Below are 24,878 nucleotides of genomic sequence, written 5' to 3' on the forward strand. Positions count from 1 at the left end.
ACATGTATACTCTGATATTACCACAGAGTTGTCATTATCTTTGATATTATGGTCTCTTCAAAAACACTTCTGATAGTTAATTTTTTATGAAGTGATGTCGGAAGTGAACATGGGACATTACACGTCACAAACGGAAATAAAACAGCATGTTGTGGTTTTGGCGCTGGAAGAGAAAGGAAAGTAGCAGCTGGTTAGCTAACTGGCTAGAATGTTTAGTCGTTGTATTTTGTGAGATGGATTAACAAGAGGGTTCTCGAGAACAAGGACCAATTGAATCGTAATCACGAAGTAAGGTGTGATCTATGTGAACGTATTAGTTTTGTTGTATTTATATTAGATCAGTCAACAGTCGTTAGCTAGCATACCACCGGGTAGCCACAGGCACAGTTAGCTAGCCAACGCATACCAACAGAGTGCAGTACATACTTGCCAGTAAATTAGTTAACGTTTACAGGTTCACACCTCAAATAGGGAATAGCTAACTAGGTACACTCATTGATATGTTTATGTAACGTAGACGTTACGTTCCCACAATATTTAAGGATATGACTCATTCGCTTCATGATTTATGCCGTCAAAATAGTCATTTCAGTCAAATAAATAGGAATCCTATATAATTATTCGAATTCCTTGGTCAAATACAGGTAGTTATCTTTTAAGATAGCTGCCTAGTTAGTAGTCTGATTTAATCAGGCTGTAATTCACAATTAATTGGTATATACAGTACAGTGACTTTAAAGTATTCCCACCCCTAGAGTTGATCAAAATTTTGTGTTACAAGGTGGGATTAAAATGTATTTAATTGCCTTTTTTTTTTTGTCCAATGATCTACACAAAGTACTCTGCAATGTCAAAGTGGAAGAAAAATTCTAACATTTGTATATAGAAAAATAAAACACTAATATAGCTTAATTAGATAAGTATTCAACCCCCTGAGTCAATACATGTTAGAGTCACCTTTGGCAGCATTTACACCTGTGAGTTTTTCTGGGTAAGTCTAAGAGCTTTGCACACCTTTTCTAAGCAACTACAGTGTATATTTGGCCTTGTTTTTAGGTTATTGTCCTGCTGAAAGGTGAATTTGTCTCCCAGTGTCTTTTGGAACGCAGACTGAACCAGGTTTTCCTCTAGGATTTTGCGTGTGCTTAGTTCTATTCTGTTAATCTTTATCCTAAAAAAAACTCCATAGTCCTTGCCGATGACAAGCATACACATAACATGATGAAGTCACCACCATGCTTGAAAATATGAAGGGTGGTACTCAGTGATGTGTTGTGTTGGATTTGCCCCAAACTTAACACTTTGTATTCAGGACATAAAGTTAATTTCTTTGCCATATTTTTTTCAGTTTTACTTTAGTGCCTTATTGCAAACATGATACGTGTTTTTCTGTACAGGCTTCCTTTTAACTTTGTCATTTAGGTTAGTATTGTGGAATAACTACAATGTTGATCTATAATTAATAACTTCACCATGCTCAAAGGGATATTCAATGTCTGCTTTTTTTTTACCCATCTACCAATAGGTGCCCTTTGCGAGGCATTTCAAAACCATCCCTGGTCTTTGTGGTTGAATCTGTTTGAAATTCACTGCTCGACTGAGGGACCTTACAGATAATTGCATGTGTGGGGTACAGAGATGAGGTAGTCATTAAATGAATGTATGATTATTGAATGACTACCTCATCTCTGTACCCCACACATACAATGATCTGTACACAGCGAGTCTCTGCAACTTATGTCATTTGTTAAGCACATTTTTACTCAGTAACTTATTTAGGCTTGCCCTAACAAAGGGGTTGAATATGTATTGACTGAAGACATTTCAGCTTTTCTTTTTTAATTAATTTGTAAAAATGGAGAGAAAAACAATCCATTTTGACATTCTGGAGTATGCTAGTGACAACAAAAAAATCTTGATTTAATACATTTTTAATTCGGGCTGTAACAACAAAATGTGGAAAAAGTCAAGGGGTGTGAATACTTTCTGAAGGAACCAGTATATTTAACATTTATCTAAAAGCATAATTTATCAAAGTTGGCATATTTATTCAATTTTGGCCTTACTCAGGCCTCCTTTAAGACTCCATATTGTTTCATCTGTAGGTGCTACACAGCAAACATTGGTGTCATATGAAGCTTTACAGCTTGCTCTGTAATACGTAGTATTTAGATTTCAGTAACTTCTTTTATGTTAATTTATGGATATTGAAGAATATAAAACATGAATATTGAAAACACAATTTGATTTGGCAAATGTTTCGATGTATTGTTGAACATAATATATTAAACGGACATATCAAAGTTCCAGAGTGGGCTGTCTGCTACTTTTAGAGTTAAGATCCAATTTGTCAGCATTACCAACAGTGAATGTGGTAACCCATTTGTAGAATGTGCAGTGATACAAGTAAAAGGAAGGCTGTGATTGGTTACATTGCCTAGTATTCCATTTTCTCTCTAAAAATTGGGCCATAACTTTAAATCTAGCATAGGTCCACTCTAGAACTTGAATATGCTTGTAGAGTGTATTATGTTCAACAATGTATAAAACAAAAATAGCAAAATCCCCCAAAAAGTATAATTTTTTTCAATGTTAATTTATTTACATTTTTATTGAAATCAAAATACTACTCATATTACAGAGCAAGCGGTAAAGCATCTACAGATTAAACATTATGGAGTCTTAAAGGTGGCTGTGGTAAGGCCAAAATGTCATAAGTATGTCAACTTAGATTAATTATTTCTCAATTATGCTTTTAGATTCAAATGTCAAAAATCCTTCCTCCAAAAATCATGGTCTTTTTTTGTCTGGGTTTCATGAGGAATCGCTGTTTCCCTATACCTTTTTTATACACACACACACACACACACACACACACACACACACACACACACACACACACGAACAGTTGAAGTCGGAAATCTACATACACCTTAGCCAAATACATTTAAACTCAGTTTTTCACAATTCCTGTCATTTAATCCTAGTTACAATCACCACTTTATTTTAAGAATGTGAAATGTCAGAATAATTTTAGAGTGATTTATTTCAGCTTTTATTTCTTTCATCACATTCCCAGTGGGTCAGAAGTTTGTATACACTCAATTAGTATTTGGTATCATTGCCTTTTAAATTGTTTAACTTGGGTCAAACATTTCGGGTAGCCTTCCACAAGCTTCCCACAATAAGGTGGATGAATTTTGGCCCATGTCTCCTGACAGAGCTGGTGTAACTGAGTCAGGTTTGTCCTTGCTCGCACATGCTTCTTCAGTTCTGCCCACACATTTTCTATAGGATTGAGGTCAGGGCTTTGTGATAGCCACTCCAATACCTTGACTTTGTTGTCCTTAAGCCATTTTGCTACAACTTTGGAAGTATGCTTGGTGTCATTGTCCATTTGGAAGACCCATTTGCGACCAAGTTTAAACTTCCTGACTGATGTCTTGATGTTGCTTCAATATATCCATATACTTTTCCTACCTCATGATGTCATCTATTTTGTGAAGTGCACCAGTTCCTCCTGCAGCAAAGCACCCCCACAACATGACGCTGCCACCCCCGTGCTTCACGGTGGGGATGGTGTTCTGGGCTTGCAAGCCTCCCCGTTATTCCTCCAAACATAGCAATGGTCATTATGGCCAACAGTTCTCTTTTTGTTTCATCAGACCAGAGGACATTTCTCCAAAAAGTACGATCTTTGTCCCCATGTGCAGTTGCAAACCGTAGTCTGGCTTTTTTATGGCGGTTTTGGAGCAGTGGCTTCTTCCTTGTTGAGCGGCCTTTCAGGTTATGTCGATATTGGACTCGTTTTACTGTGGATATAGATATTTTTGTACCTGTTTCCTCCAGCATCTTCACAAGGTCCTTTGCTGTTGTTCTGGGATTGATTTGCACTTTTTGCACCTAAGTACGTTCATCTCTAGGAGACAGAACGCGTCTCCTTCCTGAGTGGTATGACAGCTGCGTGGTCTAATGGTGTTTATACTTACGTACTATTGTTTGTACAGATGAATGTGGTACCTTCAGGCGTTTGGAAATTGCTCCCAGGGATGAACCAGACTTGTGGTCTACAATCTTTTTCCTGAGGTCTTGGCTGATTTATTTTGATTTTCCATTGATGTCAAGCAAAGAGGCACTGAGTTTGAAGGTAGGCCTTGATGTACATCCACAGGTACACCTCCAATTGACTCAAATGATGTCAATTAGCCAATCAGAAGCTTCTAAAGCCATGACATTTTATGTCATACAAGAGACAATTCGCAAGTTCTACAGCACAATGGCAGCCGTCTGAAGTGTAAAACTACTATTGACTCAATAATTCATGCCTTCTGGGAATGTAAAAAAAAAAAAAAAGTTATTACAATATAAGTTTGTTTTTAATTAGTCTGTCTGTATATTTGAAGGCATGACATATGAGGTTGCGGTGTGTTACCCGAAGGGTTGAACAATACTCTTCTCACCAGTTATAAAAAAAAAAAAATAATAATAATATTCTCAAACACTGGAAATCAGCCAATCCTCCGTCGTTCACGCAATGGAAAGATCAAAAGCTTTATTATCTGGGCGATGGAGACAAACAACTGTGCAGTTTGAGGCCATGTGGCAGAAAGTAATATGGCGATAGGGATGGGGGCTAGTGGGTCTGGGCAGGTGTGATGTAGTCGTGTGTATTTTTTGTATTGTTTATAAAATCTCATAAAAATAAAACATCTAAAGGCAATGTAGCTTGAAACTAATGCCTGCAAAATTGTGGAAATGTTCCTTACAAGCCAGAATGTTGACTCAAATTACATTTAAATGTACTATACCTGTTGTCTATGCGGTTTGTCCTTCAGCCGCTTAAAATTTGAGACAAGATATCCACAGGAAAGTATTGCTTACCCAACTTTTTAGAGAACCATACTTTTTTTTTCTCTCTCTTCGACAGCTATTGAACCAAGCATGCAAAATGGTCATGAAAATGGTATATTCTAAACCAGGGGGGATGGAGAACAATCAACACCTTTTTTTGTGTGAATTTAATTTAATTTGGGGGGGGATTTCAGTCTTCCCAAAACAATTCCAACAAAAAGGTGTGGATTGTTCTCCTCCCTCCGCTAATTCAGAATATTCAATTGTCATGGCATACTTGGTTCAATAGCTATTGACGAGGGAACCAAATATCCAGTATACAATTTTTTTTTTATTTATTTTTTTATACCTTGGTGCAGAACCAAACCATATACCTAACAATACTTTCCTGTGAATATTTTGTCTCAAATCTGAGCAGGTGAAGTACAAACTGCACAGACTATCAGTAGAGTAAGTTTAAATGTACATTTTTTTTCTCTCAACATTCTGGCTTGTAAAGAACAATTACATGATTTTGCGGCCATTAGTTTCAGGCTGTATATACCAATTAAGTGATTAACTGGACTACCTACCCAGCTAGTAACTTCTCCAGAGGCACCTTCTTATGGAATTTAGTATTAATGATATACAGTAGCAAACCTTGTTAAGACTGCTTGATTATGAAAAAGTAGACTGCTCTAACTTTGTCATTGATAACATAAAATGGTGTGAATGTGTGTTGGTTTGCACATTGCAGCTTTGACAGTGTGTGGACCATACACAAGCTAGTAGCTCGATCTTCGTAGACATGGACAGTACACCGGAGAACTTGGAGCCCAGCAGTCCACTTCAGGACTTGGAGGAACTAGACACCATGGGACCCCTGAATCAGGCATGCCTACTGGATGAGCAAGACCTGCTCTTTGGTGATCTCAGCGATGTTGGCACCCTAAACGAGCCCCCTGTCTTCATCCTTGAGACGCCCAGGTACACTGCTGCTGAGCATATTATGGTCCTGTATTTACTAGGAACACTTACTACCATCAGTGCAATAAAGATACAGCTCCCATTTCTGTCTGTGTACCTTACAAAGCAAGACTAATGTGTAGAGCTATATTCCTCAAAATGTTCTCATTTTGCTTGTGCAGCCCTCAGTGCCTCAGAAGGAGACGGCGGTACAATACGTTTGAAAACTTTGGATCGGTAAGTTGAATACATTCTGAAGGCAACAATTTACTATAAAATCCAAGTGTGACATCTCAAGTCTTGCAACAGAAATGTAAAGTTGAGTCGCTGAATGTCGCCACAGCCTGACCTTGCCCTTTTTTTGAAGGTTTCTCTCAGCCCACCTCCCAGTCGAGAGGACAAACCTCTCATCATGACCCCCACCCCTCATCAGATGTCAAAACGTAAAAAGCTGTCCGTGCCAGCCACCAGCATGAGAGGTGAAGCCAAACCGGGCACCTCGTGGGCAACCAGTGGTTTTGTTGCTGCTTCATCTCTCATGACAACAGACTCTTCTCTGGTTACCTGGCTGGAACCTCCTCTCCCTTTCTCTATGCCATGTTCTTATTCATCGTCACCACCCTCATCCTCCCTTGGTGCGCCCCCTGCCTCGCAGGAAGTGACAGCCGGGGAAGGATTTTGCAGAAACGCATCGTCTCAGGCTCCTGTGGCAGTATCCACAGTGGAACCTGGGTTCCCTAGTTACAACAGAGGCAAGAAGAGGACCTGTAAAAGAGCAGCCTCTACCAAGTCCACCTCCAAGGCCTCCACATTTGCCCAAGCCCCAACAAACCCCACCACAGACTCTGTGTCATTCCTGCCAGGCACAGAGAAAGAGAGTCCTGTTGCTGGCTGGGAGGTTCCTTTCTCTACGGGTAAGAAGATGACACACATACTGAGGCGAAAATAAGTTTAGCTCTTTGATAGGACGCTACTTCGAAATGTTGCGGGCCCGCTATAGACTATGTAGACCTACCTCAAAATTTAACTGCAGATTAGATTCTACGTCACTTTTAAGTGACTCACTACACATTGACCAACCGGACTCAAACAGAATTCACAGACAACAGCAGAACCATAAGCTTACCCTTGGTGTGTCTCTGGACCCTCTGACTACTCTTCTCTCAACAGCCGAAGCAATGCCGCCCAAATATGATGAGGTGGTAATCAGTGACGATGATGATGTCATTGTAGAGGCTGTGGTTCGCGCAGTGCAGTTGAAAGAAGATGAGGCATTTGCGCGCAGTCTTCAGGTAGGGATAACTCAAAGGGTACCACTTATCTCTTTAAAACAAGCTTGCTTTAAGTCAACACTGGTTGACAACACACTGTTGGGTTCTCTACTTCAGGCTAATTCAATCATAATCAGTACATTCGGGATTGGAACTGAATTAATGACTTTCACATAAAACCATAAAAGCTTCAGTCTCCTGATTTGTCTGTGAGATGATGGATAATTTTTTTCTCTGTAGGAACAGTTTGACCGAGAGGAGCAACTGCAGCAGGAACAAAGGAGGCAGCAGGAAGCCATGCCGCCCAACAGACCCCACCACAACTACCCGGTGAGTATTATGTCCAAAAGCACGTACACACTCAATGTGACACTGAATGGGGATTCCACTGTTATTATTTTGAATTGCGCTGCTGTGTGAACTGGTCTGATTATTGTGCTGTCCCCCTCCAGTATGCTCCTCATTTAGGGATGAACTGGATGTCGCCCTGGCCCTCAGCAGTGAACTACGCAGCGTTTTCGCCTCTCGTTGCGGGATTAGAGGAAGGTATGTTACTGAACAACAACCACAGTAGTGTGAAATTTACTGGTATGCTTGATGTACTACTTGTTGCTGTGGTGTGTATGTGTGTTAAGTGTGTGTTGAATCATTCAGAGTTGATGGGAAGGCGCAGAGGAAGAGGCCGATCTCGCACTCCTCGTCGCAGAAACCCCCGTCATGCGGTCTCTTCCCTCTTTGATGACAGTCAGGGAGACAACTATGAGGTACAATCTGCCTGGGTCCATTTGTGAAACAAACAAAGCTTTTGTCCTCCCCATGTAGGCATCACACCTTCTGTTTTGCAGTCAAACTCTTACATAGGTTTTCCAGCATTGTTCTTGCATTGATTTATGTCTTGCATCCCTAGTAACCCCATTATTGTCTTAATAATGTGGGTTTTGGTTCATGTGTGTAAGCTCTGTTTTGATCTCTCAGGCTCTACTGGCCTTTGAGGAGGGCCAGGGTGCTGTTGTGGCCAAGAAAACCCTGAGTGAGAGAGAGATCGAGAGGCTGCCTACGAAAACCTACGACTCAGCACATAGTGCAGGAAAGACACAGTAAGTCACAAACGAGTACCTTTTCCATAATGTAAGATGGGGCTGTCTGAGCACAGGATATTGTTCCAGCCAAAGCAGATTGATTAAACTCATCATAGTTTCCAATAAAGATGAAGCAGTGCAGTTCACCAGTTCTAATTGAAATACATCAATTTACTTGCTCAGAATATCAGCACACTTCAGATTATTGCAGCACTATATACTTCGGTACTTTTTCATTACTACATGAACAACGAGCGCAAAGTTCATGCCTTTTGCCTGCTCCACTTATTGCTAGAGCACTGGAAGTCTGGGCTGTAACATGTTAGCTCCCCACTCATGCTGCACAGAAGTTAAAGATTCACCCATTTTGAATGTTATATTGCTTTTGTGCATCTGAGCTCTGTATCGATTCCCAGGGTCATTTCATGTTTCTGAGTTATTGCCCTTCAAGCAGTCAGTAAGTTGGCCGGTATGACTTAGCATTGCGATAAAGCCGCTCTCACTAAACTGGAAGTTAATAGGAATACAAATTACATTTTATTGGTCACGTGGCGCTAGAAACAAGCATTTCTCTGCACCTGCAATAGCACATGCAAAATGTGTGTGTACAGTGCATTTGGAAAGTTTTCAGACCCCTTTACTTTTTCCACATTGTTACATTACAGCCCAATTCTAAAATTGATTAAATAAATCCTTTCTCATCATTCTACACACAATACCCCATAATGACGAAGAATTTTATTTTATTTTTAGAAATGTTTGCAAATGTATTAAAATGAACAGATACCTTATTTACGTAAGTATTCAGACCCTTTGCTATGAGACTCGAAATTAAGCTCAGGTGCGTCCTGTTTCCATTGATCATCCTTGAGATGTTTCTACAACTTGATTGGAGTCCACCTGTGCGAAAAACAATTGTTTGGACATGATTTGGAGAGATGCACACCTGTCTATATAAGGTCCCACAGTTGACAGGGCATGTCGGAGCAAAAACCAAACCATGAGGTCGAAGGAATTGTCCGTAGAGCTCCGAGGCAGGATTGTGTCGAGGCACAGATCTGGGGAAGGGTACCAAAACATTTCTGCAGCATTGAAGGTCTCAAAGAACACAGTGGCCCCCATCATTCTTAAATGGAAGAAGTCTGGAACCACCAAGACTCTTCCCAGAGCTGGCCGCCTGGCCAATCGGGGGAGAAGGGCCTTGGTCAAGGAGGTGACCAAGAACCCGATGGTCACTCTGACAGAGCTCCAGAGTTCCTCTGTGGAGATGGGAGAACCTTTCAAAAGGACAACCATCTCTGCAGCACTCCACCAATCTGGCCTTTATGGTAGTGGCCATACTGAAGCCACTCCTCAGTAAAAGGCACATGACAGCCTGCTTGGAGCGTCAACCCGCTTGGAGCGCCTGAATGCCAAGCATCACATCTGGAGGAAACCTGGCACCATCACTACGGTGAAGCATGGTTGCAGCATCGTGCGTGGGGATGCTTTTCAGCAGCAGAGACTAGTCAGGATTGAGGGAAAGATGAACGGAGCAAAGTACAGAGATCCTTGATGAAAACCTGCTCCGGAGCGCTCAGGACCTCAGACTGAGGTGAAGGTTCAACTTCCAACAGGACAACGACCCCAAGCACACAGCCAAGACAACGCAGGAGTGGTTTCGGGACAAATCTCAATGTCCTTGAGTGGCCCAGCCAGAGCTGGACTTGAACCTGACTGAACATCTCTGGAGACCTGAAAATAGCTGTGCAGATATATTAGGATGATGTTGGTGTGGCATTGACTAAAATACAGTATACATAAGATGAGTAAAGCAGTGTGTAAACATTATTAAAGTGACTAGTGTTCCATTTTTAAAGTGGCCAGTGATTCAATGTTTTATGTATATAGGGCAGCAGCCTGTAAGGTGCAGGGTTGAGTAACCGGGTGGTAGCCGGCTAGTGGTGGCCATTTAACAGTCTGATGGCCTTGAGATGGAAGCAGCTTCTGTCTCTCAGTCCCAGCTTTGATGCACCTGCACTGACCACACCTTCTGTATTATAGCGGGGTGAACAGGATGTGGCTCGGGTGGTTGATGTCCTTGATGATCTTTTTGGCCTTCCTGTGGCCTTGTGTGTAGATTGATGAGGAAATAAAACAATTTCATACATTTTAGAATAAGGCTGTAACGTAACAAAATGTGGAAAAAGTTAAGGGGTCTGAATATTTTCCGAAGGCACTATATATTACATACAGTATATTTCACAGCGGTTTAGATGGTACACTGTCTACACTATGCTTGCTTTGTCATATAAACTGTAATTAGGTGAATGATTTGAATTTTAGCAACCAGGAAATGGCAGAACGATATCTGCATAGTGCACCTTTAATCGTATCTCCATCACGTCTATAGATACTGTCCCCCTTCGTCTGTCACATCTCTTCCTCACCTAACTCAACTGACTGTGTGAGCTTGTGCTGTCATAAATGTCATTAATGGGTTTAAAGAGACAGTATCGAAGTCAAAATTCTGGTTTAGTGACAATACTACTACTACTACTACTGTATTCTCTTAGTGTTCTCCAGTGATAATGTTTTCCTCTGTGTACAGGTGTCAGATCTGTTTCTCAGACTATACAGAGGGGGAACTGCTGAGGATACTCCCATGCCTCCATAACTACCATATGCAATGCATCGACCGCTGGTTAAAGGTACACACTTTTTCTGTGGTGCAATATAAGCAGGCCCCAACACACAAACACAACATATTTAGACAGCACTGTGTTACAATGCAGTTACACAACAGTTGGTGTTCTCACCATTTAAAATGTCATTAAATTAACTATTGAACCTTGAGTTTGTACAAGGTAAATGGTAAACTATAAGAACATGAAATCTATTAGAATTAGAAAAAATACACCTGGTTGTTTGCTATTGGCAGGAAAACTCCACGTGCCCTATCTGCCGAATTGACATATCCGAGTGCAGTGTTGACTGAGCCCGAGTGACCACGGAACATGACCTGGACCTCACCGGACGTACAACGACAACCTCTCATGTGTTAAGGTGTTTACAAGACTTTAAGAATTAAGTTTAATTTTATACTCTGAAGATCGACACCCTACAATAACATTCATCACCAGATAAGAGTTGAAATGTTTTAGTTTTTTTATTAAAACCTCAGAATTATCCACCCACGTGAAGTTATTCTACTTGAATGAAGCAACTCAGGGTCGCTGCTATGTTTTAGTATTTTCATTCCACATTGAATGTTTTTTCAGATCCCCAAAATATTTTTCCAGCATAGTTTCAAATAAATATTATCAGGAGGTGGGTTTAGTGGTTTAGGCAAAGTTGATCTGTTAAAAAAATATTGTATAAAAAGTAAAATGCAAGACTACAAAAGCCAGTATACTGTTTCAAGTATGCATGGAACAAGGAAAGCATATTAAACAGCATATACTGTTGTACATTGAATGCACTGTCATAGCTTCTATTGAACCTTAATATGGCCTTCAATCATTCTGGCGTTTGGACTAGTCAGGTGGCTTAGACCCTTCTTAATAAAACCTCTTCATAGAGGGCACCATAACTTTGATGTTATTGTCACATTTCAAGGCAGTGGTGTCAAGTGTGGCCAGTCATTCCTCAGGTTCGCAGTACCGCTTTTTCATGGCTCTGTACTTCCTCAGGTAGTAAAGTGCTTCCAACTCCATGATGACAAACTCCCCTCGGGCTATCATTTGTTTGATTATCTCTGGGTCTTTCACATCTTTGTTATTCAAAAATGCAGACTTCAGTCTATCCCTAAAGTAGCCATTGCCTTTGGGATACTCCCGTCCAAGGTAGAGGAGCGGAACAGTGACAATTACCCATTGACCAAAAGTTAGATGCACTTACCAATGGCCAGAGAAGGGGGTAGAAATGTGTATATTAAAAAAATTATAATTTAAATAAATAAAAGTGCATTAGGGCAAGTAGCCTAGCGGTGAGAGAGGTGAGCCAGCAACCGGAAGGTTGCCAGTTCAAATCCCAGGTTCGACTGAAAATCTGGCAGGAAGTGAGCTGGCAACCGAAGGGTTGCTGGTATCAAATGCCTGACGATGTGCCCTTGAGCAAGGCACTTGCCCCCACCTCCCACAACACAGCTCCCCTGGAGCCCAGTCTGTATGTGTGCGTGTCTTTCGGAGGGGTTCAGTTAGAAGTTGATGTCTTTTGGAAGGGTTCAGTTAAAAGGTGATGTCTTTCAGGGGGGTTCAGTTAAAAGGTGATGTCTTTCAGGGGGGTTCAGTTAAAAGGTGAAGTTAAATTATGATTGGACCTTGTGTGCAATTTACCAATAAAGTTATCTTAATCTTAAAGTAGTGGTCATTTGATTTCTGGACGTCCTGTTATACTTTAGACAAAAGATCACGCGAACAAGAAATTGAAAGGGACAAAGTTATGCTTACATTTTTTTATACAGCCTGACCACTTCACTCCTTAATGGATAAGCCACGGTCCCAAAGGCTAGGGACAATTGGACAGCACACAGGTGACTTTCAGTGCTGAAACGCATAACTACGTTAACATAGTTGCCTAGAAGGTGAACTCAAAACAAAGTGTAAACAGAAGGTGCTTTATCACTGCATTAATTAGCCTAGTCACACGGTTGCCATCATATACTGCGGTTGTCCTTACGTGCACATACTTATAAAATGCTAGCTAGTTGGCTAACTTGGCTATTAGTTTACTTTTTGGCTAGACACTGCTGCTGGTGTTGTGGCTAACAGCCAATGCTTTACTCTCTACTCTAATATACTGCTCAAAAAAATAAAGGGAACACTAAAATAACACATCCTAGATCTGAATGAATGAAATAATCTTATTAAATACTTTTTTCTTTATGTAGTTGAATGTGCTGACAACAAAATCACACAAAAATAAACAATGGAAATCCAATTTATCAACCCATGGAGGTCTGGATTTGGAGTCTCACTCAAAATTAAAGTGGAAAACCACACTACAGGCTGATCCAACTTTGATGTAATGTCCTTAAAACAAGTCAAAATGAGGCTCAGTAGTGTGTGTGGCCTCCACGTGCCTGTATGACCTCCCTACAATGCCTGGGCATGCTCCTGATGAGGTGGCGGATGGTCTCCTGAGGGATCTCCTCCCAGACCTGGACTAAAGCATCCGCCAACTCCTGGACAGTCTGTGGTGCAACGTGGCGTTGGTGGATGGAGCGAGACATGATGTCCCAGATGTGCTCAATTGGATTCAGGTCTGGGGAACGGGCGGGCCAGTCCATAGCATCAATGCCTTCCTCTTGCAGGAACTGCTGACACACTCCAGCCACATGAGGTCTTGCATTAGGAGGAACCCAGGGCCAACCGCACCAGCATATGGTCTCACAAGGGGTCTGAGGATCTCATCTCGGTACCTAATGGCAGTCAGGCTACCTCTGGCGAGCACATGGAGGGCTGTGCGGCCCCCCAAAGAAATGCCACCCCACACAATGACTGACCCACCACCAAACTGGTCATGCTGGAGGATGTTGCAGGCAGCAGAACGTTCTCCACGGCGTCTCCAGACTCTGTCACGTGCTCAGTGTGAACCTGCTTTCATCTGTGAAGAGCACACAAATTCGCCAGTGGCGAATTTGCCAATCTTGGTGTTCTCTGGCAAATGTCCTGCACGGTGTTGGGCTGTAAGCACAACCCCCACCTGTGGACGTTGGGCCCTCATACCACCCTCATGGAGTCTGTTTTTGACCGTTTGAGCAGACACATGCACATTTGTGGCCTGCTGGAGGTCATTTTGCAGGGCTCTGGCAGTGCTCCTCCTGCTCCTCCTTGCACAAAGGCGGAGATAGCGGTCCTGCTGCTGGGTTGTTGCCCTCCTACGGCCTCCTCCATGTCTCCTGATGTACTGGGTTGTTGTACTCCTTTATTGGGGGTGTCTTGCTAATTGCCTATTTCCACCTGTTGTCTATTCCATTTGCACAACAGCATGTGAAATTTATTGTCAATCAGTGTTGCTTCCTAAGTGGACAGTTTGATTTCACAGAAGTGTGATTGACTTGGAGTTACATTGTGTTGTTTATGTGTTCCCTTTATTTTTTTGAGCAGTGTATATTATGTAGATCACAGCTGACAGCTAAACAATAACCTACAGTACAGTTAAAACAAACTGCAATACATAAAATTAGTTTAACATACATTAGCAGGGTATAGGTGCTGTCTTGCACGCTTTGTACAAAATAATAAAATGCAGTATGACAGGATATTTCTAGCTCTTTATTAGCTAGCTACAACTGGCATGATCAACCGACGATGACCTCAACACTGGGGTGGTCTTACCCAATCATAGCGCAGTATGATACGGCGGTAAAATGCATCCAATTACAATTCAGTATGTTTACACATATGAATATTACAGTTACCTTACAAACGGTGTCATTGGATCGTTGCATCGCCTGACTGTTGTAAACGTACGCGCAATGCCGCAAAACAAAGTTTACCCAGCCTTTACTTTAATTTGTACCGGGATCAGGGTTTCCGCTAGTTACCACCGCCTAAATGGGCTATATAGTAAAAATGAATGGAAACAAATATTTGGTGTTTGGTCTTAATTTAAGTTTAGGCGTGTGGTTAGTGTTGTTTAAAATCTGATTTTAAACCTAACCTCAACCACACTGCTAACCTTATGCCTAATCTTAAAGATGCACTATGCAGAAATCACTGACATTTCCTGGTTGCAAAAATTCTAATAGTGTGCCTAATTTCAGTTTGTGATTAAACATAAGTATAGTGTAGAGAATTATTGTACCATCTAAACCGCTGTGAAATATCTTTTACATAACCAAAAATATTTTTTTTTCAGCTGGTGTACAAAACGAAAAGTAAAAGATGAAAACAAAACTTAACGGGAAGCAGAAATAATGCACATGGACAGTATGTAACTTTCTGGGATACCTGACCAAATTCACATAAATGTGAGGTGTTGTTGCTTTCAATGAGAATGACAGATCAATAACTCATATGTGAATTTGGTCAGGTAGCCCAAAAAGTTACATAGTGGAGCTTTAAATTAAGACCAAAAAGCACATTTTTGTTCCTATTAATTTTTACGATGTAGCACATTTTGACTTTGTGGCTGTGCTATCTAGTGGAAACCTGACCAGTGTCCTGTTGCTCCTCATCACTCAACGTCCGATTTTCTCAACCTTGCCAATGAGCAGCAGAGAGATATAGGACTCATCTTTATATCTGTGCCATTTAGTCTGCCACATTGGATGCTTCCTAATACCCATAAAACCAAGCGGTCAAACACGGAAATGGTTCCATTCGTATTTCCACTATACATTTTCCACATACTTAATTTGAAGTGCTCGTAAAATTCACTGTGTACATTAGTAGGCTTACCTTGGTGTGAGGTTTTGATAACTGTGTAATTATCAATATATTAGCCTTAATTTCCCCCCAAAAATGAAATGCTAATTAGCAAGAGAGAAGACCTCAGCAAGACTACAAATTCTTGCAGGAAGCTCCTGCATGTCATCTCTAGCGACACTTCGCTACCGTTCACCAGCACGATCAGAGACCTGTGCCCAGTCCATGATGAATCCATGTGCTGTATTGAAATGACTTGAATAAAGTGTTGAACTTCTTCTGTCCTCTTTCTGTGTTAGATGGCCACTGACTACACTTTAGCTAGCTGGTCAGCAAAGCAGTAGATCATTTCAAAAAACATTTTACTTATCCCAGGTAATTGTTTGTACAGTATGTCTATTTCAGACCTTATGGTATTTTTCAAGGATGTCATGATGGAGACATCTCCCCTTTTCTGATCAGACGTCCTGTCGTGAGTTGTGCTGGGCTTGCTCCTGTTGCGCGTGGCTCGGTAGCACATCAGTGCCATGTGTGGGTCTGGTTGTTTAAGAATTTGCTTAGCTGTCTGTACAGCTCTCCGCAGCTCCCGTTGCCTGCGGGGACTGGAGGTGGTATGAGCGAAACTATACTTCCTTCTGAACTCCTTGAACTCAGTGCAGACAAACTGAGTAGAGCTGTCGCTAACGATCTCGGTAGGTATCCCCCATCTTACAAACATACCTTTGAGGCGGTTGATGACCTGCTGGCTATTTTTCACTATATATTCTACCTCTTGATGTCATTTGGGAACACAATGTCAACTCACTGCTATGCGGACGACACAGCTGTACACCATGTTTCATCGAAATGAAGCCCTAAAATTGCCTACCCTGGAAGCCTTTTTCCGACATAAGAAATTGGATGGCAGCAAATGTTTTACTTTTAAACTCGGACAAAACAGATGCTAGTTCTAGGTCCGAAGAAACGGATCTGCTGTTGGATCTGACAATCTGGATGGTTGTACAGTCGTCTCAAATAAAACAATGACCTCTGCGTTACTCTGGACCCTGATCTCTCGGCGAACATATCAAGACTGTTTCAAGGACAGCTTTTTTCCATCTTCGTAACATTTGAAAAATCAGAAACTTTATGTTAAATGATGCAGAAAAGCTAATCCATGCTTTTGTCACTTCTAGATTAGACTACTGCAATGCACTAGTCTCCGGCAAAAGCACTAAATAAACTTCAGTTAGTGCTAAACACAGCTGCTAGAATCTTGACTAAAACAAAAAAAGTGTGTTAAGTGTCATATTACTCCTGTGCTAGCCTCTCTACACTGGCATTCTGTTAAGGCTAGAGCTGATTTCAAGGTTTTACTGCCAACCTACAAAGCATTACATGGGCTTGCTCCTACCCATCTCTCCGATTTGGTCCTGCCGTACATACCTACACGTACGCTACGGTCACAAGACGCATGCCTCCTTACTGTCCCTAGAATTTCTAAGCAAACAGCTGGAGGCAGGGCTTTCTCCTATAGAGCTCAATTTTTATGGAATGGTTTGCCTATCCATGTGAGAGATGCAGACTCGGTCTCGACCTTTAAGTCTTTATTGAAGACTCATCTCTTCATTTAGGTCTTATGATTGAGTGTAGTCTGGCCCAGGGGTGCGAAGGTGAAATGCAAGGCACTGGAGCGACAAACCGCCCTTGCTCTCTCTGCCTGGCCAGCTCCCCTCTCTCCACTGGGATTCTCTGGCTCTGACCTTATTACGGGGGCTGAGTCACTGGCTTACTTGTGCTCTTCCATGCCGTCCCTAGGAGGGGTGTGTCACTTGAGTGGGTTGAGTCAGACAATCTTCCTGTCTGGTTTTGCGCCACCTCTGGCTCGTGCGGTGGAGATCTTTGTGGGCTATACTCAGCCTTGTCTCAGGTTAGTAAGTTGGTGGTCTGCGGATATCCCTCGAAGTGGTGTGGGGGCTGTGCTTTGGCAAAGTGGGTAGGGTTATATCCTGCCTGGTTGGCCCTGACCGGGTGTATCTTGATCGATGTCTACTATATTGGCCTCTATAATTGAGCAAAAATAGAATGCCTGGTGGTTTCATTCTATTTCTACTTTAAGATGTTTATTTCCCAAGTGCAATGTTTAGATGTGTGTGTGGTCATTAGCATTATATTATAAAGGCTGTCATGGCTAACTGCAATATTAGTGTATTGTTTTTTTCTCAAGACTTGAGTGTCATTTGCAGTAAAGTCTAGACAACAAATAACATTGTCTTTCTTTCTTTACATTTTTTAAGCTGTGAGTTAGGTTCACATTAACCACTTATTTTACACACAGAGACTGATCATGTAGATCATATTTCTTTGTTTAATTAGTTAAAACCCGCATTTCCCCCTAGCAGGGATTTTTTTGCATGTTTTAGCGGCGGGGGGGGGGTGTTTCCATTCATCTTTCCCTCAAACCTGACTAGTCTCCCAGTCCCTGCTGCTGAAAATCACCCCCACAGCATGATGGTATTGGCATACTACGGCGCCAAGCAAACCAACTGTGGACTGTGCGGACGTGAGCAGCTGTGGCCTTAGAGCTACACTCAGGGATGAGGGCGTCTTGTAGGGTATGCATGGGTGTCCGAGCTGTGCACCAGTATTTAAAACAGACAGCTCGGTGCATTCAACATGTCAATACCTCTCATAAATACAAGCAGTGATGAAGTCACTCTCCACAGAGATTGACATGCATATCATTAATATTAGTGCTCTGTGTACATCCAAGGGCAAGCTGTGCTGCCTTGTTTTGAACCAATTGCAATTTTCCTGAGTCCTTTTTTGTGGCACCTGACCACACGACTGAAGAGTAGTCCAGGTGCGACAACTAGGACCTGCCTTGTTGAAAGTGCTGTCAAGAAGGTAGAGCAGCACCTTATCATGGACATACTTCTCCCCATCTTAGCTACTGTTGTATCAATATGTTTTGACCATGACAGTTTACAATCCAGGGTAACTCCAAGCAGTTTAGTCACCTCAACCTGCTCAATTTCCACATTATTTATTGCAAGATTTAGTTGAAGTTTAGGGTTTAGTGAAGGATTTGTTCCAAATACAATACTTTTAGATTTAGAAATATTTAGGACTAATTTATTCCTGACCACCCACTCAAAGTAACTGCAAGTCATTTCAGTCGCTGTAGTAGCTGACATGTAGTGTTGAGTCATCCGCATACATAGACACACTGGCTTTACTCAAAGCCAGTGGAAATTCATTAGTAAAGATTGAAAAAAGTAATGGGCCTAGACAGCTGCCTTGGGGAATTCCTGATTCTACCTGGATTTTGTTGGAGAGGCTTCCATTAAAGAACACCCTCTATGTTCTGTTTAGATAGGTAACACTTTATCCACAATATAGCAGGGTGTGTAAAGCCATAACACACACGTTTTGCCAGCACCAGACTATGATCGATAATGTAAAAAGCCGCACTGAAGTCTAACAAAACAGACCCCCATTTTTTTTATCATCAATTTCTCTCAGCCAATCATCAGTCATTTGTGTAAGTGCTGTGCTTGTTGAATGTCCTTCTCTATAAGCATGCTGAAAGTGTGTTGTCAAACAATTTTTTCCAAAAGTTTAGGTAATGGGCTGATTGGTCGGCTATTTGAGCCAGTAAAGGGGGCTTTACTATTCTTAGGTAGCGGAATGACTTTTGCTTCCCTCCAAGCCTGAGGGCACACACTTTCTAGTAGGCTTAAATTGAAGATGTGGCAATATCGTCCACTATTATCCTCAGTAATTTTCTATCCAAGTTGTCAGACCCCGGTGGCTTGTTATTGTTGATAGACAATTTTTTCACTTCTTCCAATCACATTTTACGGAATTTTAAATTGTTTGTCTTTCATCGTTTGCTCAGATATACTTGGATGTGTAATGTCAGCATTTGTTACTGGCATGTTTGGCAAGATTAGCAAATTTAGGCCTATGAAAAAATCATTAAATATCAGTTTGTTTTGTGATGAATGAGCCATCTGTTTCAATGAATGATGGAGCCGAGTTTGCCTTTCTTCCCAGAATTCCATTTAAGGTGCTCCAAAGCTTTTCACTATCCTTTATTTCATTTATTTGTTTCATAGTGTAGTTCTTTTTATTCAGTTTAGTCACATGATTTCTCAATTTGCAATAAATTTGCTAATCGGTTGTGCAGCCAGACTTATTTGCCATTCCTTTTGCCTCATCCCTCTCAACCATACAATTTCTCAATTCCTCATCAATCCATGGGGATTTAACAGTTTTTAGTCTTTTTCTATATGGATGCATGCTTATTAGTAACTGGGATAAGCAATTTCATAAATGTGTCAAGTGCAGTGTCTGTTTGCTCCTCATTACGCAGCAACAGATATTATTTACATTAACATAGGAATCACTATAACACTTATTGTATGACCTCTTATACACTATATTAGGCCCAGCCTTTGGAACTTTGGTTTTCCTAGATTTGGCTACTATATTGTGATCGCTACATCCGATGGATCTGGATACTGCTTTCAAGCTAATTTCTGCAGCATTAGTAAAAATGTTATCAATAGATGTTAATGATTTCATTCCTGTGCTGTTTAACTACCCTGGTAGGTTGACTGATAACCTGAACCAGGTTGCAGGCACTGGTTACAGTTTGAAGCTTTTTCTTGAGTGGGCAGCTTGATGAAAGCCAGTCAATATTTAAAATCACCCAGAAAATATACTTCTCTGTTAATATCACATACAGTATCAAGCATTTCACACGTTATCCAGATACTGACTGTTAGCACTTGGTTTACAGCAGCTTCCCACCAGAATGGGCTTTAGGTGAGGCAGATGAACCTGTAGCCATATTACTTCAACACTATTTGACATGAGATCCTCCACCATAGGCATTTATCTTTTCTATAACATTTTATAAACCTATATTGCTACCACTGTATCGTCAAATGTATTATCTAAGTGGGTTTCAAAGAGAGAATGAATGTCATCTGTTACTAGCAAATTATTCATTTCATGAACCTTTTCTTAAGCTAAATATATTAAAGTGGGCTATTTTGAGCACTTTTTCTGGGATGCTTACTTTCATTGCTTTGCTGGGAAACTTAGCAGCAGTAGATGTGCTCATGTTCTTTGTTAGTGCAGGGTGAGCTGCTCACAGTGGACTTCCTCCTAGGGCACACCAGCTTAGTGCTGGTGTGCACATGATTACTGCATACAATAGCTGTAGGATCAGTAGAGGCATTCAGGGCAGTTAAAGGGACATAAATTAGGTTACTTATATTGTGTCTACTGACGCCCCTGGTGTAATGTACAATTGCTGAAGCATTATGACAACTCTGCCTCACAATGATAGGCATTAGCTGAGCTGGGCTTGAGTCATTGATAAGTCATTGTCTTAACGCAGCCTTATAGTGCTGTTAAAGGATCCAGGCGCCCAAATGATTTGGATGGATCCCATCCTCCTTATAAAATGTTGTTTCCAAAAGGTATCGAAATTGTCAACAAAAGTTACACCCATTGAGCTGCAATAATCACGTAGCCAGTTGTGAAGAGAAAGAATCCTGCTAAAGCGTTCAATGCCACGATTCAGAGATGGCAGAGGGCTAGATATGATGGGTCTTTTGTTAGTGTTGAGCAGATGTAACAGTGTAGGTTCCGTCCCTCTCTTCGCCCCAACCCGGGCTCGAACCAGGGACCCTTGCACACATCAACAACTGACACCCACGAAGCATCGTTACCCATCGCGCCACAAAAGCCGCGGCCCTTGCAACGCAAGGGGAAACCCTACTTCAAGTCTCAGAGCGAGTGACGTCACTGATTGAAACGCTATTAGCGCGCACCACCGCTAACTAACTAGCCATTTCACATCGGTTACAGTCACCCCCCCCTTTGACCTCCCTCCTTTTCCACAGCATCAATGTAACGGTGTAGGTTCCGTCCCTCTCTTCGCCCCAACCTGGGCTCGAACCAGGGACCCTTGCACACATCAACAACTGACACCCACGAAGCATCGTTACCCATCGCGCCACAAAAACCCTACTTCAAGTCTCAGAGCGAGTGATGTCACTGATTTGAAATGCTATTAGCGCGCACCACCACTAACTAACTAGCCATTTCACATCGGTTACACAGAGTCAATCAACTCTTTAAAATCCAGTTTCAACTTTTCAGAACTGTCCTTCATAAATGTCATTAAAACCCACATGGACTACAATAGAATCAATTTCCATGTCCTGGCGTAGTGCATTTGGGAGCAGCTGAGTAATGTAATTTACTCGAGCTCCGGGATAAGACATTGTTTTTGCACCAGGAACGGTCACATTTCTTACCATGGAGCTGCCCAGAAGAATGAGGAAATCCGCCCAGGATTCAGAGAACCCTTTACGGGCGAGAGGGAGGATAACTTGCGCCTGTGACAGGCCTCCGACAGATGGAAAAGCCCTGCTCGATCCAGAGCAGGGGCGGAAGGTTGTCAACGTCGACCTCAAATTCGTAGTAGAAGGCACTGCAGACACAGGCACCCCCAGCGACGAAGGTGGAGGAAGATCAGGCTCCAGGACGGCGAAACTATGACTTCTCCAAAAGCTAATTGGCATCAGGAGTCAGCTAACCTGGAGTATAATCAGTGAGATTGGAGATGTTGGTTAGAGCTGCCCTGCCCTATGAAAAACTCACAAATTTGGAGTTTGCTATTCACAAGAAGCATCGCCTGATGTGAACCATGCCTCGAACAAAAGATCTCAGACGAGATTAACCCAAGAATAAGAATTGTTGACCTTCATAAAGCTGGAAAGGGTTACAAAAGTATCTCTCAAAACCTTGATGTTCATCAGTCCACGGTAAGACAAACGGTCTATATATGGAGGAAGTTCAGCACTGGTGCTACTCTCCCTAGGAGTGGCCGTCCTGCAAAGATGACTAGAAGAGCGCAGAATGCTCAGTGAGGTTAAATCCTAGAGTGTCAGCTAAAGACTTACAGAAATCTCTGGAACATGCTAACATCTCTGACGAGTCTACGATACGTAAAACACTAAACAAGAATGGTGTTCATGGGAGGACACCACAGAAGAAGCCACTGCTATCCCAAAAAAACATTGCTGCACATCTGAAGTTCGCAAAAGAGCATCTGGATGTTCCACAGCGCTACTGGCAAAATATTCTGTGGACAGACGAATCTAAAGTTGAGTTGTTTGAAAGGAACACACAACACGATGTGTGGAGGAAAAAAAGGCACAGCACACCAACATTAAAACCTCATCCCAACTGTAAAGTATGGTGAAGGGAGCATCATGGTTGGAGCTGCTTTGCTGCTTCAGGGCCTAGACAGCTTGCTATCATCACCGAAAAAATGTATTCAAGTTTATCAAGACATTTTGCAGGAGAATGTTAGGCCATCTGTCCACCAATTGAAGCTCAACAGAAGTTGTGTGATGCAACAGGACAACGACCCAAAACAGAAGTAAATCAACAGAATGGCGTCAACAGAAGAAAATAAGCCTTCTGGAGTGGCCCAGTCAGTGTCCTGACCTCAACACGATTGAGATGCTGTGGCATGACCTCGAGCAGTTCACACCAGACATTCCAAGAATATTGCTGAACTGAAACAGTTTTGTAAAGAGGAATTGTCAAATTCCTCCTGACCGTTGTACAGAAAACGTTAGGTTAAGGTTATTGCTGCCAAAGTAGGGCCAACCAGTTATTAAAACCAAGGGTTCACATACTTTCCCCACCCTGCACTGTGAATGTTTACACGGTGTGTTCTATAAAGACAAATGTATAGTTGTTTGTGTGTTATTAGTTTAAGCAGACTGTGCTTGTAAATTGTTGTGACTTAGATGAAGATCAGATAAAGTTTTATGACCAATTTATGCAAAAGTCCAGGTCATTCCAAAGGGTTCACATACTTTTTCTTGCCACTGTAGTAGTCTCTTTTGAAAGGGAGCCTGCGGGCACAGCAGAAGCTTTGTTTCTTGGCCCTCGTTGACCTGTAATGGCCTGTAGCGGACTGAGTAGCCCAGCTCGGAAGACCAGGACATGTGGAAGAGGTAATGACCCATTACATAGACAAAGACTATTAATTCTGAATTATTAAAGGAACTGACTCTAACATCCCCTAATATCTCCTGTCCTGTCATTTACATTGCTGCACCTTCACATTTTCCTGGTCAATGTTGGACTTCCTTGTGGCCTCTGATCTTAAACATTCCTGAGAGTAGGTGAAGGGTGCAGCTCTCCACGGAAAAGCTCTTCCACTACAAACGTGTTTGGATTAAGCTTCATTTCGGTCATATTTTTCACACCAGACCGAGCCAGCTGCTCTATCTTCACTCTCAGCCTGGCACCTACAGCTTCCCTAACATCAGCTGCGTGTTGAATAAAAAATACCTGTACATAGGTTTATCAAAGGGGTGATTAGTCCCATAAGTGGATAAAGGGTAACTTACTCAGCATTCTTATATATATAAAAACTCAGCAAAAAAAGAAACGTCCCTTTTTCAGGACCCTGTCTTTCAAAGATAATTCGTAAAAATCCAAATAACTTCACAGATCTTCATTGTAAAGGGTTTAAACACTGTTTCCCATGCTTGTTCAATGAACCATAAACAATTAATGAACATACACCTGTGGAAAGGTCGTTAAGACACTAACCGCTTACAGACTGTAGGCAATTAAGGTCACAGTTATGAAAACTTAGGACACTAAAAGAGGCCTTTCTACTGACTCTGAAAAACACCAAAAGAAAGATGCCCAGGGTCCCTGCTCATCTGCGTGAACGTGCCTTAGGCATGCTGCAAGGAGGCATGAGGACTGTAGATGTGGCCAGGGCAATAAATTGCAATGTCCGTACTGTGAGACGCCTAAGACAGCGCGACAGGACGGACAGCTGATCGACCTCGCAGTGGCAGACCACGTGTAACACCTGCACAGGATCGGTACATCCGAACATCACACCTGCAGGACAGGTACAGGTTTGCAACAACAACTGCCCGAGTTACACCAGGAATGCAGAATCCTTCCGTCAGTGCTCAGACTGTCCGCAATAGGCTGAGAGAGGCTGGACTGAGGGCTTGTAGGCCTGTTGTAAGGCAGGTCCTCACCAGACATCACCGGCAACAACGTCGCCTATGGGCACAAACCCACCGTCACTGGACAAGACAGGACTGGCAAAAAGTGCTCTTCACTGACAAGTCGCGGTTTTGTCTCACCAGGGATGATGGTCAGATTCACATTTATTGTCAAAGGAATGAGCGTTACACCGAGGCCTGTACTCTGGAGCGGGATCGATTTGGAGGTGGAGAGTCCGTCATGGTCTGGGTCGACATGTCACAGCATCATCGGACTGAGCTTGTTGTCATTGCAGGCAATCTCAACGCTGTGTGTTACAGGGAAGA

At 42.1% G+C, this 24,878-nt stretch overlaps 1 protein-coding gene across 4 annotated transcripts; it reads left to right on the top strand.

Annotated features, from left to right (window-relative positions):
• The first annotated feature begins 113 nt into the window (after positions 1 to 113).
• On the top strand, positions 114 to 12,486 carry si:ch211-59o9.10 (uncharacterized). Of its 4 annotated transcripts, none has more exons than XR_014380859.1 (12): positions 115 to 288; positions 5,588 to 5,817; positions 5,979 to 6,033; positions 6,164 to 6,710; positions 6,967 to 7,088; positions 7,308 to 7,397; positions 7,520 to 7,613; positions 7,722 to 7,831; positions 8,043 to 8,164; positions 10,737 to 10,836; positions 11,067 to 12,361; positions 12,393 to 12,486. XR_014380859.1 is itself a non-coding variant. In XM_014148285.3 (12 exons), the coding sequence occupies exons 3-12, from the start codon at positions 5,639 to 5,641 to the stop codon at positions 11,121 to 11,123; spliced, it is 1,476 nt and encodes a 491-aa protein (XP_014003760.1). In that variant the 5' UTR covers positions 130 to 288; positions 5,270 to 5,301; positions 5,588 to 5,638; the 3' UTR covers positions 11,124 to 12,486. The 4 variants fall into 4 exon arrangements, 3 of the variants coding, with proteins under 3 accessions (XP_014003759.1, XP_014003758.1, XP_014003760.1); XM_014148285.3 differs by adding an exon at positions 5,270 to 5,301 and having other exon boundaries at positions 130 to 288; positions 11,067 to 12,486; XM_014148284.3 differs by having other exon boundaries at positions 114 to 293; positions 11,067 to 12,486.
• The last annotated feature ends 12,392 nt before the right edge of the window (positions 12,487 to 24,878 follow it).

This window comes from Salmo salar, chromosome 16 (genome assembly GCF_965601325.2).
Source record: "Salmo salar chromosome 16, fSalSal1, whole genome shotgun sequence".
In the NCBI taxonomy this organism is placed as follows: Eukaryota; Metazoa; Chordata; class Actinopteri; order Salmoniformes; family Salmonidae; genus Salmo; species Salmo salar.